The sequence below is a fragment of the Rhagoletis pomonella genome, unplaced genomic scaffold (assembly GCF_013731165.1).
Source record: "Rhagoletis pomonella isolate Grant_MI unplaced genomic scaffold, Rhpom_1.0 Rhpom_scaffold_00007, whole genome shotgun sequence".
In the NCBI taxonomy this organism is placed as follows: Eukaryota; Metazoa; Arthropoda; class Insecta; order Diptera; family Tephritidae; genus Rhagoletis; species Rhagoletis pomonella.
The window spans coordinates 64399887-64417710 of record NW_023458561.1 but is presented as its reverse complement, the minus strand read 5'-3'; the positions used below and the strand labels follow the sequence as shown (position 1 = coordinate 64417710).

General features: G+C 37.2%; 1 protein-coding gene across 1 annotated transcript in view; it reads right to left on the bottom strand.

Annotated features, from left to right (window-relative positions):
* Window positions 1-4837: 4837 nt before the first annotated feature.
* LOC118743336 (serine proteinase stubble) overlaps window positions 4838-17824 on the bottom strand; it is a 41773-nt gene continuing 28786 nt past the window's right edge. The window contains exons 4-9 of the mRNA XM_036475938.1: window positions 15574-17068; window positions 14963-15448; window positions 6367-6544; window positions 6138-6290; window positions 5119-5390; window positions 4838-5052 (exon numbers count right to left, since the gene is read on the bottom strand). Of these exons, the coding sequence (XP_036331831.1) occupies window positions 4889-5052; window positions 5119-5390; window positions 6138-6290; window positions 6367-6544; window positions 14963-15448; window positions 15574-17068 (2748 nt within the window). The 3' untranslated portion in view covers window positions 4838-4888. The remainder of the gene's footprint in view (window positions 5053-5118; window positions 5391-6137; window positions 6291-6366; window positions 6545-14962; window positions 15449-15573; window positions 17069-17824) is intronic.

Below are 17824 nucleotides of genomic sequence, written 5' to 3'. Positions count from 1 at the left end.
AGTACGTTTATTTTATTCAAATATAGGGGCATAAATGCTTTTCCATAAAAAATCATTTCGTCATCAATTTGCAAACAAGTGCATGTTTTCCTTATTCTGAAGGTTTTATAGTAAAATAAAATTCCAAAAATGTAGCTAACTTACGCAGTTTAGTATGTAAAAAATATAAAAAATTACGCTTTTTAGGTAATAAGTGCTGATACATGAATTTGAATTCAAATATTGAGCAGGACTGAAGCATTACATTTTTTTCATATTAAATAATAATTTACAAAATAATTCAAATTTTGAATATTTTTGAGGCGCTTACTTTTTTTCGAAGTAAAATGTTCATTATTAGCGATAAAATTTCAATCCCCATAAAATCTTAGCTTATAATTTCGAAAAATGACTTCTGAAAGTCTATAATAATTATATAAAATTCTAATCTACTTTAATTTCTGCCATCGAAAATGTAACATCGATTTGCTATGACTTAATTCTGCTGAAATTACCTTTACTCTACAAAAATAACACCACCAAAGTTATGTTAATTATTATGACACCATTATGAGAGTGGATATATACTCTCAAAAAAATTCAAATAGTTTTTTATGAAACTTACGTATCTCTTACAAAGAGAGCTATCGTATTTTTATAAGACAAAAATAACTCTCATAAGTGCGCCATTTCATTCTGACAACGTATTCATAAAGTACTCGTAGTACTCTACCAGGGTGAAATTATAAGGGTACTATTCTCGTAAACCAATTGCGTATCCACTCATAAGATGCTTGTAGAGTCTTACGAGATGAAAATTGTTAGTTGGGCTCTGCCGTCGAGGCTTGGTGAAATTGAATTATAAGCAAGTAAAACGTGTACAAAAGATACATTTCACTTTTATCTATTTTTTTCTATTTTTATATGTAGCATTTTTGGCATCCCATACGCCATATGGGAATACCGAGAAAACTATTTTAAATTCACAATACATAGGCTGTGATGCGCCTACTCGTATTTGAATCATGTACTCATTTCTCTGAATATTTAAATATTTATATACAAGGTACCCTTTTTCAAAGAAATCCAACCGAGCTTCTTTTCACCACTCATTGCTATATTTTTATGTTTTTTTTTTCTTCTTCACATATGCAGTTCAAATAACGCTCCCTTCGTCCTGTTTCTTTTACCCACAAAGCAGAAGCGAACGCAGTTTCCCGCATTGCAATGGGCTCTCTAACTACAAATTATTCGGTAGCTGTCAATTGACACACAGCCAGGGCCATGCGTTAGCGCGAGGTACGCACTGAATTTTAATATTGTGAAGCTGGTCGATGTAGTGACATCCACTTATTTATGTTTGTTTTTAAAAATTAAGGTAAATAATAGCAAATGAATGTACTTTTTCACTTTTCACGTTCGTCAAATATTTAGTCGCTTCTCACTTTTGCTTTTATTTATTTTACCTTTTCCGCTAGTTTTAATATAAATAAATAGTTCATACATACTTATAATGTGGGTGGGGTAGTTGTTTTATTGTTTTGTTTGCTGTATCCTCTGTTTGCGGGTTTTTCTAGTGGCACTGACCTTTGTTTCACACCTACATACATCGGCGTAGCCAGAATGAAATTTAGGGGGGGGGGGGCTCGACCCTATTAAGCTGGCATTTCAGGGTACTATTTTATATATATATAAGGAAAATTTGAAATATGGGGGGGGATCGAGCACCCCCTGCTCCTACGCCCATGCCTACATACATATGAATGTTTGCTTGTGAGCATACATAAGGTCATACATGCTTAGTTAGCGCAATTCTTACCCACCAATTGATTATTTATTGCTAGTTTAGCCAGCTTGCTGTTTCGTTAAATCGTGGCATACTTTGTGGCGGACGCCAGCTCTTCAAGATCGTTGATTGTGTGAAATACCATTTTAAAATTTCCCTTTTGAGTGTAAACAAATGTTAGTATGCATTTAGGCGCTGATTGACGTATGCGTGTTTTACTTAATAATATGCGAGCAACGACATCAATCTGAGTTTAATCTAAACTAATGATTTTAACTATTTATCATATTTTCTTGCACAAAAATATTCCAAGGTTTGTAGAGTATCTGCAGGAACGACCGTTATTGACCAGAAATAGATCACGGTCGTTCCAGTCACGTAGCCCAATATTTAGCCGTGAGAACGATCGTATTTTCTTCATTGCGCGCGTTAGAAAGATAGATTTAAATACTTAATATTATGACAAAGGTGGGGGAAATGTACGTAGATGAAGAAAAGAATGAAGATAAAGATCAGGATAAAGGGAAAATAAGAGATAGAGTTAAAGTTGAAAAGATAGATATAAAGATAAACATAAATATAAAAAACGGTGGAGACAAAGATAGAAACATAGAGAGTGAGAGAGATTAAAATAGAGACAGAGAAATTGATAAAACTCACGATGTAGGGAGACTATCATTCTTGGATAAAACTGAAGAATGAGATGTGTTATGTTATGTTGTGTTATGTTGTTCAACTCATTTCGCCGCAACTCACTACATCTCACACCAAATCACCTCAACTCTCCACATCTCACCTGAAGTAACCTCACATCAACTCCTCTCAGTTCACCCTAATGGTCTGATTATGCATACTTCGCATAACTTCGCACAACCATTTGTACCAGTGCAATAAAAATGTATCTTAAGAAAATGTGAAGCAAAATCTAAACTCAACAGATCGCTAAGTTATTAAAAGTTCTGCTAATCTCTGAGTAATGGAATACATACAAAATACATACAAAGTACAGAAGAAATTACAGTTTGAAGTTTATGCGAAGATGTGCGAAGTTATGCGAAGTATGCATAATCAGACCATAACTCAGCTCATTTCGTTTCAACTCGATTAACCTCACCTCACTTAAACTCAAATCATCTTAATCAACCTTGTTTCACCTCAAGTCACCTGAACCCACCTCACCTAAACTCATCTCTACTCACCTTAGATCAACTCAACTCAACTCAACTCAGTTGAGCTCACCTTAACTCACCTCAATTCCACTTAATTCTAGTGGTTGAATTTTAACCGCAGGGCGAACACTAGTATTAGTTAATTTGTGTAGCTAAGTACCAATTCGGAATTTGAACGTGGTGCGAATGCATATTGTACATTTTCGTCGGTGAAATTTGAAACTCAGCCAAGGTCTTATTTTTTTGAAAAAAGTCTGCCAGCTGTAAAAATTCAAATAATTTAATAGGTTAAATTAATTATTGCAGTATCTAACCAAACTACATGTAGAAGGGTTGCCAGCTGTTAAGAAAAGTAAACATTAAAAGGAGAGGTGAAAAGTTTTTGATTGAAAAGTACTAATTTACAAATTTGCGAGGCATTTTGAATTGGTTTGATGCAAACACAATATCCACTTTTTTTTAAATATCTCCTATTTTGTGCAATTTCTTGACCAATGATTTTGGCGTTTCAATGCCATACGAGATCACTAGTTAGTTAAGTTTTTGCTAAGGAAGCACTGATCTAGGCTCAATCTATTAAGACAGGTTTTAGTTAAGAAATTGCTTGAGCTGCAGAGCCGCTTTTCTTGCTTTTCTAGTAGAACCAGCTTGAGACAAGTTAATTAGAAATATCCATTTACATTTTGGAATTTTAAGTGAAATACAACAAATATTTATGTTAAAATTTTTATTTTATACTTTATTTGCAATAATTTAGACAATATTCGTTGATGAGTAAATGCGTTTAAACTTAGCCTTTCAACTTACAAACTAATGATTTGTGTTTTTTTCGAATTTTTATTTTTTAAATTAATTTAGTATTTAATTAATAAATAACACGAATGTGAACTATGACTGAAATATGTTTTTAGAAAACATTTTCAAAATGTGCAAATTACATGCATAATAAAATTACAAAGTACAAAGTACATTATTGCAAATTATGTGAATATTTATAACTAAGTAAATTAAAAAAAAAAAAAAAAATTGCTAAATATTTTAATATCGACTTACAAGTAAATTAATTTTATTTAAATACAGCATTGGGATATTTATTAACAACTATTTATAAATATATACAAAATATGAATAACACTAAGTGATTGTTTTTTGTTTTTTTTTTTTTTTTTAAATTTCATGAACATATTCGTTGATTGTACACCATTCTCATAAAGTTAGCACAATAACGCAAATAAACAATAAGTATCTATGCATGTAAAATTATGTTTAAAAAATATATATATTTTTTTTTATCGAAAAATGCTAACAAATGCACGCAAATATTGGTTGGATGGTTGATTTGTATTTTGTCAACAATATACTTTTTATAAGAGACATAAGACATAAAATTATGATTAAATGAATATTTTGCAGCAAACATCACATTTGTTTTTGTTTTTTTTTTTAATTATTTTTAACTAAAACTATTTCTTTAAATGCTTCTTGCGGTCGTGATCTGAAACGTTTTGTGGAGGTGCAAGTTGATACAAGTCGTTGCTTTGATTATAAATGGTTAGCTGCGAGGGCACATGGTGAAGCGCGTTCCAGCAAATGGGGATTATAACCAAAGCACGAGTTTTTTCTCTATGATCCTTTTCATATTTGTAGTATATATGTATACCAGTATTTTGAAATGTTTGTAAAAATTTACTAACTGAATTATTTTTTGAATACCTTTTACCACTTATTGCGAGTTAAATACTTCAACAATTTAAATATAGCGAATGTGGGTATGTGTGCGTGTGCGGCGATGTGAAGGTACGTACATATGTATGTGCATACAAACATAGCTATTTGATCAAATGTGCGCTAAATAAATCAAATATTTAAATACGAGTAATACAAAAACTAATTTTACGCTAGTTACAAGAACAATAACAAAGTTGCTCTGTCTGCTCGAACGTTTATACATTTCTTAGAATTGCAGAATTTGATTTATCCAATCTCTAAATTCAGAGATTCGCGTGTACACGCCTGGTTGATTGGCTTCTGCGCAGCCGATACCCCACGAGATGACACCGCCCAGCTGGAAGCGCTTATCGTCCTCACGTTGCAGCACCATTGGACCGCCGGAGTCACCTTAAGAAAGCAAGCGAGAGAAAGTTAGTTTCTGGTATTAAATATTCTTCAAATTTGTTAACTTACCTTCGCAGGAATCGTAGCCGCCCTTCTTCCAGCCAGCACAAATGAAGATGTGTGGTATGTGTTCGATGAAACCGGCCACTCGATACATCGATTCACAGATGGTGTTGTTGATCACTGGTACAGCTACCTCTTGCAACACACTCGGCAGCGGACCATTTTCATAGAGTCTTCCCCAGCCGGTAACGAAGGCCGTTTGGCCGACAAAGTCAATGTCGCTGTTAGGCACACAAACTGGAATGATGTTGGGCTGGAAGACTACTGGCTCATAGAATCTGAAAAATAGAAAGTCGTGCAATGGATTGTATTAAAATTATCGGTACTTTATCCGTATTAGCTATACTTTGTTTTTTACGGCATGGATATTTTGATCGACTTTTTCGATATTTTTCTCTATAATTTGTATCCCTATATTTATCGAAAATTAAATTTCTATCAGCTTATTTATTGAAATCTTATATTTTGTATGTTATCGGTAGATACGCAACTATCGCTATAATATGTATTGGAGGTAATAACCGAAATGTATATAATTAACGATATTTTTTTTTGAATTATTTAAGAATATCGTATCTTTATTGCTTTCGATTCTATTTAAAAAAATTAGTACCGAAATTTACTCATTGATATCTAAAACATTCTAGATAGTAAAGGAAAGTTTTATCAATATAGATGTTTTATCGATTTTTGGTTGTCGATTATTTTCTACATAATTATGCAAATGATCGGTAACGATATCGATATCCAAGCAGATGGACGAACGACTGAAGTGCTATGTAGAATTCTGCCAAAATCGCTTAAAAGCGTATACTAGTGCCAATCAAGAAAGATAAGACCGTTAACGATGTGGTAGTCGATATAATAATATATGATATATTTATCGATATCGAAATCCAAATTTCTATGTCACTAAGTGCTTAGGAACCGTATACGAAATTTCGTTGTGAAATAAGCAGTCTTTCAGTTTGGTAAAATTTGAATTTGGCTTGACTTCGTCCCATTTCGTCATTCCCACCACTCACCTAAGTAACGCCAAATCGTACTCAAAAGTTCTCGCATCGAATTGCGGGTGCGAAGCCACAATTTGTACGCGTCGTTCCTGATAGCCATACGGCTCTTCTTCTTCCGCTAAATCATATTCGCCCATGCGCAGCAATAAGTCGGAGGGTGGTACACTGAAAATAAAATAGAGAAATTAAAATCCTTGTAATTAGAAATGTCTTCCATTGAGTGAAATCAAAACGCCATTACTTCTCCACACAGTGCGCCGCTGTGATGGCCCAATTTTCATTCAGCAACGCTGCTCCACATTTATGCAGATAAGTTGATGTGCGCCATTGTCGCAGCGATATTTGCCAAGGCCAACGTCCGAAGGCGGCATTCGATCCGCCGACAACACGTGGTTCGGGGAACATGCGGCGACCACAAACTGTAAAAAAAAAGTTTTTAAAATTTTAATAATTCGGAAGCAACGTTTAACGTTAAGAAAACAATTAAAACTAAGAACTATACTTTTAAAACGATTTATTTTTTTTTTGTATAAAAATACAGCCAAATATTAAGATTGAAATTAAGGAGAAGATGAGGCTTAAGATGAATATGAATATGAAGATGAAGGTGGAGAAAAGAGATGAAGATTTAGAAGAAGATGAGAGTGAAGATAAAGATAAAGATGAAGATGAATACGAAGATGAAAATGGATATGAAAATAAAGATGAAGGTAAAGATAATGATAATGATACAGATCAGGGTACGCTTATAGATGAAGATAAAGAAGAAGAAGCGGTTGGAGATGAAGACTGAGATGACGATAAAGACGAAGATTAAGATGATGTTAAATATCAAGTTCAGGACCAAGATTAAGATGATGATCAAGGTCAAAATTAAGATTAAGGTTAGGATTAAGATTAAGATAAAAATTAAGATTACAATTTCAATTAAGATTCGGATTAAGATTAATATTTAATATTAAGATTAAGGCTGAAATGAAGATTAAGGTTAATATTAAATTAAGAGTAAGAATAAGACTAAGATTAATATTAAAATTAAGTATAAGATTTTGATTAAGATTAATATTAAGATTGAAAGTAAGATTAATATTAGGATTAAAATTAAGACTAAGATTAAGATTCAGATCAAGATTAAGATTTAGATTTAGATTAAGGTTAAGGTTAAGAGTAAATTAAGATGACATTAAGACAATGATTATGATTAAGATCAAGATTAAGATAACGTATAGATTAAGACAATATTAAGATTAAGATTAAGATAAAGATTAAAATTAATTATAAGATTAAGATTAAATTTAAAATCAAGACTAAGATTAAAATTAACATTAATAATAGGATTAAGATTGAGATGATGATTAAAATTAAGATTCAGATTGGATTTAGATTTAGATTAAGATTAATATTAGTATTAAGTTCAAGATTAAACTAAGATTATGATTCACACTAAGATTATGATTAAAATTAAGATCAAGATTAAAGTTAAGATTAAATTAAGGTTAAGATTAAGACTAAGATTAAAATATATGTAGAGCTAATAAGAAATATAAAATAAGTTATTTAGAATATAAGAACACGCATTACGGCCAATTTATTCGACGCAGCCGAACCACTTCTTTGAATACCTATTCAGTGGTGCGAAATCTGAATGAAATTAGGAAAAGTATCGCGTTCTATGTAGAGCACATAATAAATTTTTCATCCATAAATAAAATATTTCAAGTCAGAACGAGTAAATGATGCTATAAACCCAAGATGAATACCGCCTCAGGACGCGTCCATTTTCCTGCATGGCTTACGATAATGCAATTTTAAACACTTCCAATTTGACCTGCTTCCACAAGCGTAAGCCAACACTTCGCATACTTTTTAACATTTTCCTCATATCTACATACATACCTACAAATTTATGTAAATATACTGGCAAGTACACATGTGAATACGATTAAGTTGATGCTTTTACTGACTGTGGACAACATGCTACATGCAAGCAGCATGCCACATGCCTCCACATTGTAGAGCTGTTTTTTTTTTGTTTTTACATGCGCAGCTGAAGAGGCCAAAGTGTCGACGAACAGCCAGACAGAACGAACGAACACATGGCAAACCGTTGCCATTTTCATAATCAATTAACCTTATCTGCAGCATTAAAGATCGCAAGCAACAGAACACCGTCGTAGCCTGGTTTACAGTTAGCGCGAAGGAGCGGAGCGAAAAGTAAAAAAAAAAATGAATGCAAAAAAAAAAAACGAAAAAGAAATTTTTTAATTTGCTTTGCAAATGTGCCATCGTCAGTGGTCAGCCGTATAGGAATGTTTGTTGCCAGTGATTTTTTGCATTTTTGCTAAAGATTTCTTCGCCGCGTGAGTGCGTGTCAGCAGTGTTGGTGATCTGTGTGCCAGAAATGGCAAGTCTTGCGGGTCAAATGTGCGTGTAACACACACATTCCTCCAATTCATATATGTACATATTTTCGCATGCTTTGCATTCACGCATACAATTTAAGCCAATGCTTCGAGCACCGACCATAACCTCCTTTTTGAATTTTACAACAACTGCGATGAGCATGCGCCATCGTCAACCAATCAACCAATCAACCAATCAACCAACCAACATGCCAAGCAACAAAGCGAACCAGCGACTGACTGACCGATTTGTATTTCCAGGCAATTATCGTGATGCATGCGGACCAACAACCGCCAGCTGTGTGTATTTATGTTGAATGAACGTGGCGGATACAGCTATTTGCAGAGAAAAGACAAACGACTCAAATGCAAGACAGCCGTGTAATCTGTGCGCGGTGGACAATCAAAGGCGCGTTGATGTTGGATTGCTGATTTAATGGCTGCAGCTATACGCAGCGGCATAAAACGCCATCGTTGTAGCAAGTTACATGGGCGCAGCTATGCAGAGCGGAAGGCGTGGAGGTGCTTTTAAAGCTGAACAGGTTGGCTTCTACTACAAACATTTTGTTGGATTGAATATAGCATTTTGCCGAAGACTCTGCAGAATGCCCAAAACATGGCTGGTCAAAGTCAAGGTTTATTGGACCATTTTAGTAAAAAGCAAGTTGTAAAAATTCTTTAAGTCTTTGCTGTTTTTATTAGTACCTAATAGTAGTAATAAAACTGATACACGATATTCAGAGAAATTTTGAAGGTTAAGAGTCGGTTCGTGAAAGATCAGGACGAAGGGCAACGGCACAATTCCATATTATATTTTTCTTTAATGTCTGCTGTTAGTGAATTCGTTGGTACGTGCCTACTATTCAGTTGTTATGGTTTTTAATTTCGAATTGAGATATCAAAATATGTAAAATTGCTTGCCATTGATGTCATCCTTAGGCAGCCAAGTTAAGTTTCTGCTGTGGAAAGGGTTTATTTAAGCCATTTGCTATGAGTAAGCGGCTCGTAAGTTGTGGGCAAGAACAAAATCATAAATCAAAGACAGCTTAAATTACTCAAGCGTATATGCCAGGGAAAGGAAGTGGACAAAGAGTCACCATTTTGTAAGCATACCGCCTTCAATGCACCCTGGACCATGAGGACTTTGCAATTCCGCCTGTTGTAGTTTTGCCCCAATTTTCGTTGAGCTGACTTGACTGCCATCTATTTAGGTATGAACCGCAAGTGGTCAGCGGCGCTCCTACGTATTCCCTGCCCCGATAATATTGTTTCAAGGGTCTTTTAATGGAAAGCAATTTTATATCAATAGTCGCAATGGCCGAGTGAGCAAAGTACCGGTGTGTCATTCGAATTTTGAGAAATAAATTTTTTCTTCTTTTTTTAATTATTATTTTGTTAATGTAATTTTCTTTTAATTTTTAGATTATATTATTTTAACAAGCAAAATATTTTTTCAATTCATTTACTTTTTAGGAGTCTATTTTAGTTTAATAAATATTTAAAAAATTTTATTTTATTTTTAGTGTTTTTTTTTAAGAAAACTATTTTTTAAATTTCATTTTGTTGTCAGAAAACTTATTGATAAAACACAAACAGAACAGCCTCCTCGTCCAAAAATCTTTTAATTAGTCGTACAATGGACAAAAAAGGACTTTCTAGACACATAGTTGCCAGAATTGATAATAGTCTTACGAAAGACTTACATATGTCTTTAGAAAAACTGTGGTAAATTGAAAGAGTTTCCATAATGGTTGATGGAGAGCTCTTGGCGGAAGACCTTTGCTCACTGCTCCTTCCCCCAGCCTCCGCGCTTTCACGTTAATTCAGGATTCTATGGAAACCTGCGAGATTTTTTTTGGTGTCCAGGGTTTGAGCTCTAACAGTGCAATTTTGCCGATCCTGATTCAACTCAGAGGTGCAGAATTTTGACTGAAATTTCAACCGAAATTATGTTTTGTATGAGGTTAGGCGTCAGAGCTGTAATGGTCGACTCTACTAACAACACTATTCACTCTAAAATAATGCAAGGCTGACATCAACACTGACAGGGTATGGCTATAAGAAATATGCTCAGGTTCAGTGGGTTCATTCCCATAAATGAAAAGCTTGTCATATTCTGAAGGTGAATTACCGTCTTAAGGAAGATATGATGAAACCAAAGAGCAATGCTAGAAGGAACGTACGCGACCAGGCATGTTTAAAAATTTGGAAACATTCAGCCTTTATGATGATGTGTACTTCTGACAATGGGTTGGCGCTAACCACATTCGTTTTTAAAAATTAAAGAACGAAAACCCTGATTGGTTTCGGACCGCTGACTCTTTGCCGCTATGCATCCTGCAGCGGCTTGAGAGTTTGATGTCGATAAGATGCCACTTCCGAACGAAAACGGTTTTATGGGAATCTTTTTTATGTCAAAAGTATAATCGGAGTTTTAGCATCGCTTTGGCAAAGTTTCACTGACAAAAAATTGGTTCAGTGAATCAGCTCTTCAACCACCAAACTCCTCTCTAAGTTAATTCGCAAATATCGCAGTTTAGGTCAGTTAACTACGAGAAAAAAATTAAGTCAACCTCAGCACGAAATCCTATATTTTTTTATTCAACGCCAATTTTCTGTTTTCTGTTTGCGTGCAACTTCTAAAACTAGTTCCACTTGCAGTGCCAAACATTGCCTAAATGACAGCAACAATGCGGCTAATAAAGAAGCCTCCGTCAGTACAAAAAAAAAAAAAACAAAGCCAGTGGAAGACGAGTCGTTAAATAAACGCAACCTGCAATTTGCTACCAACAAAGTCAGCAATAAATAGCAGCAACAATCAACGTATCGATTGCACTTTAAGAATGCCTATTACAGTTGTTGCTGCAACTTCTTGCAACAAAGTGGCGCTGCCAAGCAAGCAAAAGTACCAAAGTGCATTGCATCTCCGCTAAACACAAAAGGGCTCAAGCGGAAGCAGCAACAGAAATGCGCAAAAAAGTAGAGGTACAAAACCCGATTTGCAGCAGCAAACAAAAAACGCAAACGCAAACGTAAACGCAGTAGACGACAAGTTCGCTTGATCTTACAGCAAGCGCTTTTGACATTCGGCATGCAGCATGCGGCAGGCTTATAGCAACTGCTTGTCTGTGTAAATAGACTAAAGCGCAGCACGATTGTTGGGCTCGACCTTGATGTAGACCTTCAAACCGTTCTATGGCGTAGAAAATCAAGGCTGACAAAGAAGTCAGTGACCCTTCTGTCTTAAGCTTTTTGCTTCGACAAAGTGCATTCATATGTATGTAGGTACTTATTATGTGTGTGTATAGAGGTATGTACATATGCATGCATGTAGTAGAATGTCGTTTTGTATGTTTATCAATTGCAGCTGTTCAGCGAGCGTTCGAAGGCACACTCATCGCACGAATTTCATGTCGCAGCGTTTGACTCACTCAAATGTCAGCCTGAGTTATTCGCATTCGTAATGGTGTAAATGAATTTCAGTGTCATTACTGTTTTTGCTTTTTTGTTTCTTATTTTAATAATCGGCTTTTGATACAGAAACAGTTTAACGCAGTCAACTGTGTTAACCTTTTGTCCAATAAATACATATCAATTCGATTTATTTGATCATGAGGGCTTAGATGGATTAATGGGGCAATACTTTTTGCTACTGATCAGGTCTTAATAGGCAGTAGTATTTCAGAAAAGCTGTGCGACAATGGCGTAAAAGCATAGAATCTTTAGCAAAGTTACAAGTTATGTAATAATAGAATGGGTTAAGATAGAAATCTGGTAACAGATGGGAAGAGACGACATTGGTGTGTTTAATGAAAAATAATAAAATAGTAAGTCGAAATTCACGCACACACACTCGACCAAGAAGAGGTGAGAAAAACAACAACAGGACTCCAAAATTTCAAAAATATGGTTAATTGAAAAAATTATTTTAAAAATTCAGTGCAATGAATAATGATATGAAATAAAATAGAAAATTCTGTAGAATTAAAAAAAATAAATTTTTTGATGCAAGAGTACTAATAGGTATGGAATATGTCTATTTAAAATTTATTCCTTGAATATCCTTGAAGATTTGAAATAAGTATTTTTGAAAAAAAATTGCATGTTATGGACTAACAGACACACGAGCACATCCTCGAATTTCGTCCTTCCAACTTTATAAGCTTAAAAATTAAAACTAATTAAATGGACACTTTCAATGCTTATTCATCCTTGTGTACTGAAAGTTTTAAATTTTATAAATTCCATAGATTTATCCCTTTCATTTGCTATTACTATTCCACAATGCACTGATTTCTTTTTATAATTTTTTGAATTCGTCTTAAATTAAAAGTATGACAATTCAGGATGGCCGGATGTGGGATCCTGCTGAAATGCAACTCTGCATCAAAACCCGACAACACTAACTGAACGATAGGAAATACGAAGTTTGGATTAACGGACACTGACGGGGAGTTCAATTTGAAAAGTTACAGAGGCAAGACGGAACGCTACGAGTCATATTTTTAATTCAAAGCTAAAACTAAAACTACGATGTACTTAACTTAAAACTAAGACTACGCTCTAATATAAATTTCGTATGTTTAGAAATTTTCTGGTCCCCGCCCGCTATTCTTCTGGAGATTTTTAGCGATCAAAATTTTTCAAATTTGCTTCCTTGTCTGCAATTTCCATTAAAAAGGTAATACAAAAACATAAAAATTAAAAAAAAATCGGGCTCAAAAAATCTCTTCTAAATATCATTAAAAAAATAAATTTCATTAATAAAATTGGAATAGGAACTTTTTTTGCTTCACCTATTTAACGAAATGTATCTATATACATATGTATGCCTCAATGAATATAATGTGCTAAAAATTTTAACTTCTTCTTCTTCTTTTTTGGCGCTGTAACCGCCTAAGCGATTTTGGCCGAGTTCAGCAAAGCACGCCAGTCGTTTCTCCTCTGTGCCAACTGACGCCAATTGGAAACGCCAAGTGAAGCCAAGTCCTTCTCCACCTGATCTTTCCATCGCAGTGGGGGCCTCCCTCTTCCTCTGCTACCACCAGCGGGTTCCGAGTTGAATACTTTCAGAGCTGGAGCGTCGGTGTCCATTCGAACGACATGGCCAAGCCAGCGGAGCCGCTGTATTTTAATTCGCTGCACTATGTCCATGTCGTTGTAAAGCTCATACAGCTCATCGTTCCATCGTCTGCGGTACTCGCCGTCGCCAACGCGTAAAGGACCGTAAATCTTCCGCAAAATCTTTCTCTCAAACACCCCAAGAGCCGCCTCATCGGATGTTGTCATTGTCCATGCTTCTGCGCCATATACCAGCACGGGCATGATGAGTGACTTATAGAGCGTGGTTTTCGTACGTCGAGAGAGGACTTTACTCCTGAATTGCCTACTCAGTCCAAAGTAGCACTTGTTGGCAAGAGTGATTCTACGTTGGATTTCAATGCTGACATTATTATCGGTGTTAATGCTGGTTCCCAAGTAAACGAAATTCTCTACTTTCTCGAAATTGTAACTGTCAACAGTGACGTGGGTGCCAAGGCGCGAATGTGCTGACTGTTTGTTTGATGACAGGAGATACTTCGTCTTGTCCTCGTTTACCACCAGACCCATGCGCTTTGCTTCCCTATCCAACTTGGAAAAGGCAGAACAGACTTCGCGGTTTTTGTTACCGATGATGTCGATGTCATCGGCATAAGCCAGCAATTGCACGCTATTGTAGTAAATTGTTCCTGAGCGGTTCAGTTCTGCAGCTCTTATTATCTTCTCCAACATCAGATTAAAGAAGTCACATGAAAGGGAGTCGCCCTGTCTGAAACCCCGTTTTGTGGCGAACGGCTCGGAGAGGTCTTTTCCAATTCTGACGGAGCTGGTGGTATTGCTCAACGTCATTTTACACAGCCGTATGAGTTTTGAGGGGATGCCAAATTCAGACATAGCGGCGTATAGGCAACTCCTTTTAGTGCTGTCAAAAGCGGCTTTAAAGTCGACAAAGAGGTGGTGAGTGTCGATCCTTTTCTCGCGGGTCTTTTCCAAGATTTGGCGTATTGTGAATACCTGGTCTATGGTGGATTTGCCAGGTCTAAAGCCACACTGATAAGGCCCAATCAGTTCATTGACGGTGGGCTTCAGTCTTTCGCACAATACGCTCGATAAGACCTTGTAACCTATGCTTAGAAGGCTGATCCCGCGGTAGTTGGCGCGAATGGCGGGGTCACCTTTCTTGTGGATTGGGCAGAGCACACTTAAATTCCAGTCGTCGGGCATGCGTTCATCTGACCATATTCTGCACAAGAGTTGATGCATGCACCTTATCAACTCCTCGCCGCCGTACTTGAATAGCTCAGCAAAATTTTAACTAATTACTTAAAAAATAAAACTTCAACAAAGATATCCTTTATTAAAGATAAATAGTTTCAGATTGCCATAAACACTCACTTTGCCGGTAATCCATGCCTTCCAGGGTATTAGCCGGCGCCGATGTCGTTGTCATCAGTGTGCTATTAAAATCTTCGGTGCTGTACTCTGTGGTGCCAAAAATGCCAGTGCCTGTTGTAGAGAAACCTTCTGTGCTGAATTCGGCACTCGTCGTAGAAGAAATATCCACCAATTCGATAGGTGATTCCGTCGTTGATGTTGTTGTAGTTGTAGTTGAAGTGGTAGTAGTTGAACTAGTTGTAGTTGGTTTTGGCGTCGTTGTAGTGGTAGTTGTGGTTGTGCTTGTAGTTGGTGTTGGTGTTGTCGTTGTAATAAGTACAGGACTTTCTGTTGTTTTTGTGGGCTTCGGCTTTGGCGGTCGCGTGCTCACCACCGATGAAGGACGTTCCGGCTTGGGCATTATTGAGGTTATGTTGCTCATTACTTCGCTAATACTGGTCGAAACGGATATGAGGGTGCTGGTGGCAGGCGGTGTTGTTGTAAAAGCTGGTGAGAAAGACAAAAATCATAATATTTGAAGTTATTTTTTATTCCTTTTGAATTAAATACTATTTATGGTAGAATACCGTTGAGGCTCCTGTAGATAACCTATTTCCTACTAAACCACTTACATGTTTCATTTGCTCCGCTCATCGTTGCCGTAGTTTTATTGCTAATTTCCTGCTCAAGAATAGTTGGTTCTGGTGCCCATTCAACGGTTGCATTCATGGTGGTCGGTTCATTGTCCACATTCGTCCACGTTATTAGACCAGGCGTTAGGGTCGTCATTTCAACAAGTGGTGGCTCAACTTTGGCAGCTTCTGTGGTGAGTGTTGCCGACTGTGGTGTGGTGCTGCTAATGGGTGCACTTGTGGTTGTAGTTGTTGTGGTACTCCTTTGTGGTTTCGCCGTAGTTGTTGTTGTTGTGGTGGTTGTTGTAGTACTTGTTGTTGTTGGTTTCGTTCTTGTGGGCGGCGCTTGCGTAGTGCTTGGTCGCTTTGTGATGACGGCTGCTGTCGTTGTAGTTGTTGGCGCCGGTGAAACCGTTGTAGGTCCTACCCCCGCTGTTGGCTTGGGCACCTTCACAATCTCGGCTGTAGGTTTAGGTCGCGGTCTCGGCGCGTGTGTCGTCTGTGCCACCGTTTCAGCAGGCGCAGGCACTCGGGTGTTCTGTACTTCGGTGGGTAGTTCGTCATTACTTATTGTTGGTGCTGGCGTCGTTGGTGTCGGACGTCGATGTATTGTGCCACTCGGTGCGCTTGCTGTGGAAGTTATATTCAGCAGAATGGGTTTAACCGCTTCATTGGCATCGCTATCCACTGGACGTCTGGTGGGTTTCGAACTACCCGTTGGACGTGGCTTACTTTGTGAGGGCTTCTTGGTTGCAGTTGGTCGGCGTGTAATTAAAGGTCTCGGTCGTGTTGTTATTCTAACCGGCTCAGCTGGCTTAAGTGTTGTTGTTATGTATTGTGCAGGTGGTTCGGTTGTAGTTGGTCGTGGCCGATAACGACTCGTGGTGAGTATTGGACGCTTTGTGGTGGATGCTGCATCTAATTTGTTGTTTGCCTCGGTCGGCGCTGCTGTCGTAGTCTCTACTATTTGGAATGTGACAAATTTTGATGGCTCTGTGGTCACTTCAACGCGTGAGTCGGCCTGTATTCCCGACGTGGTGGTGAGTACAGGTCGCGCTATTGTAGTTTTGCGGCGTGGTGGCTTTATTGTGGTAGGCGCAACAGTTGGCTTGGCTGTGGTACGCACCACAAATTGGGATGTTTTGTGTGTGGTGTGTACGGGTGGTCGCCTTGGTGCAGTTGTTGTTGTGGTCTGTTTAATTGGCTTCAAGCTACTTGTCGTGATGACGGGAGTGGTGTTTGTCTTATCGCTGCTACTGCTGCCGCTGCTGCTGCCATGAATGTGACTGTTTTGTTGCAAATAACTTTGTGTGACATTTTTTACCGTTTCGCTAATGCTGTTGCTGCTACTTTGTACTGTGTGGTGTGGATCGGAGGTGGTGAGCTTGAACAGCGTACTGGTGGGCAATGTAGTGGATTCGTGTGGGAAATGAGAAATTGTGTTCTGGTCGATGTTATTATCGCTAATTTCGGGCGCGAAAAGTGCTGCGTCGTCCTGTGAGCAAATTGATATGAAAAATGTGAAATGAATATAAGCAAAATATTAGGAAAGGAAGATAAATGTTGCCACTAAAAATACCAAATTTGCAAAATATATATATAAAGCTTTCGTGCCTTAATCGCGCAGCTGCTCCTCGGCTACCTAGTATTACTATGGATTACTATGGAAGTAGAGAGACAAACTGTCGTATAACTCGTAAAGGAATTGAGGCTTAAGTAAATGCTTCTGTATACAAAAGTATCTAATATCTACTCTCTCATTGTTTTCTTGGCAAGCATCTTGGCTGAATACGGCATACGAGAGCGACATAAAAATTAAGAAATTGTAGCCTAAGGTTAGTAGTTTAGGGTAAAGCTAATGAAATTAGCAAATTCGAAAGTTGGGCTTTAGTCTGATGGGAGTATAGCACTGTGCCAAATTTTGGAACATTTTTTTGGGGTCTCAGCCAAACTATGTCCTAACGGCCAAGCACGGCGACTTTTGCTAGGCTCTTCCCCATCACAATTCTTTTTGCAGTGGGCAAAAGTTCATTTGATTTATGCACTTATCATCCGGGTCGTTAGAACTCACAATTTGGAACAATCAAGTCGCTCAACAAGATACCAAAGCTGGAACAATGAGTAATAAAAAGAGTTGGCCAGGCATATCCGCTACATATCCGATAAAGCAAACGATTGTAACTTGTTCGACTGATGATTCATTGACTGAAGAGGGTACTGGGATAAATGTTTTTGGACCGACGTGGAGATA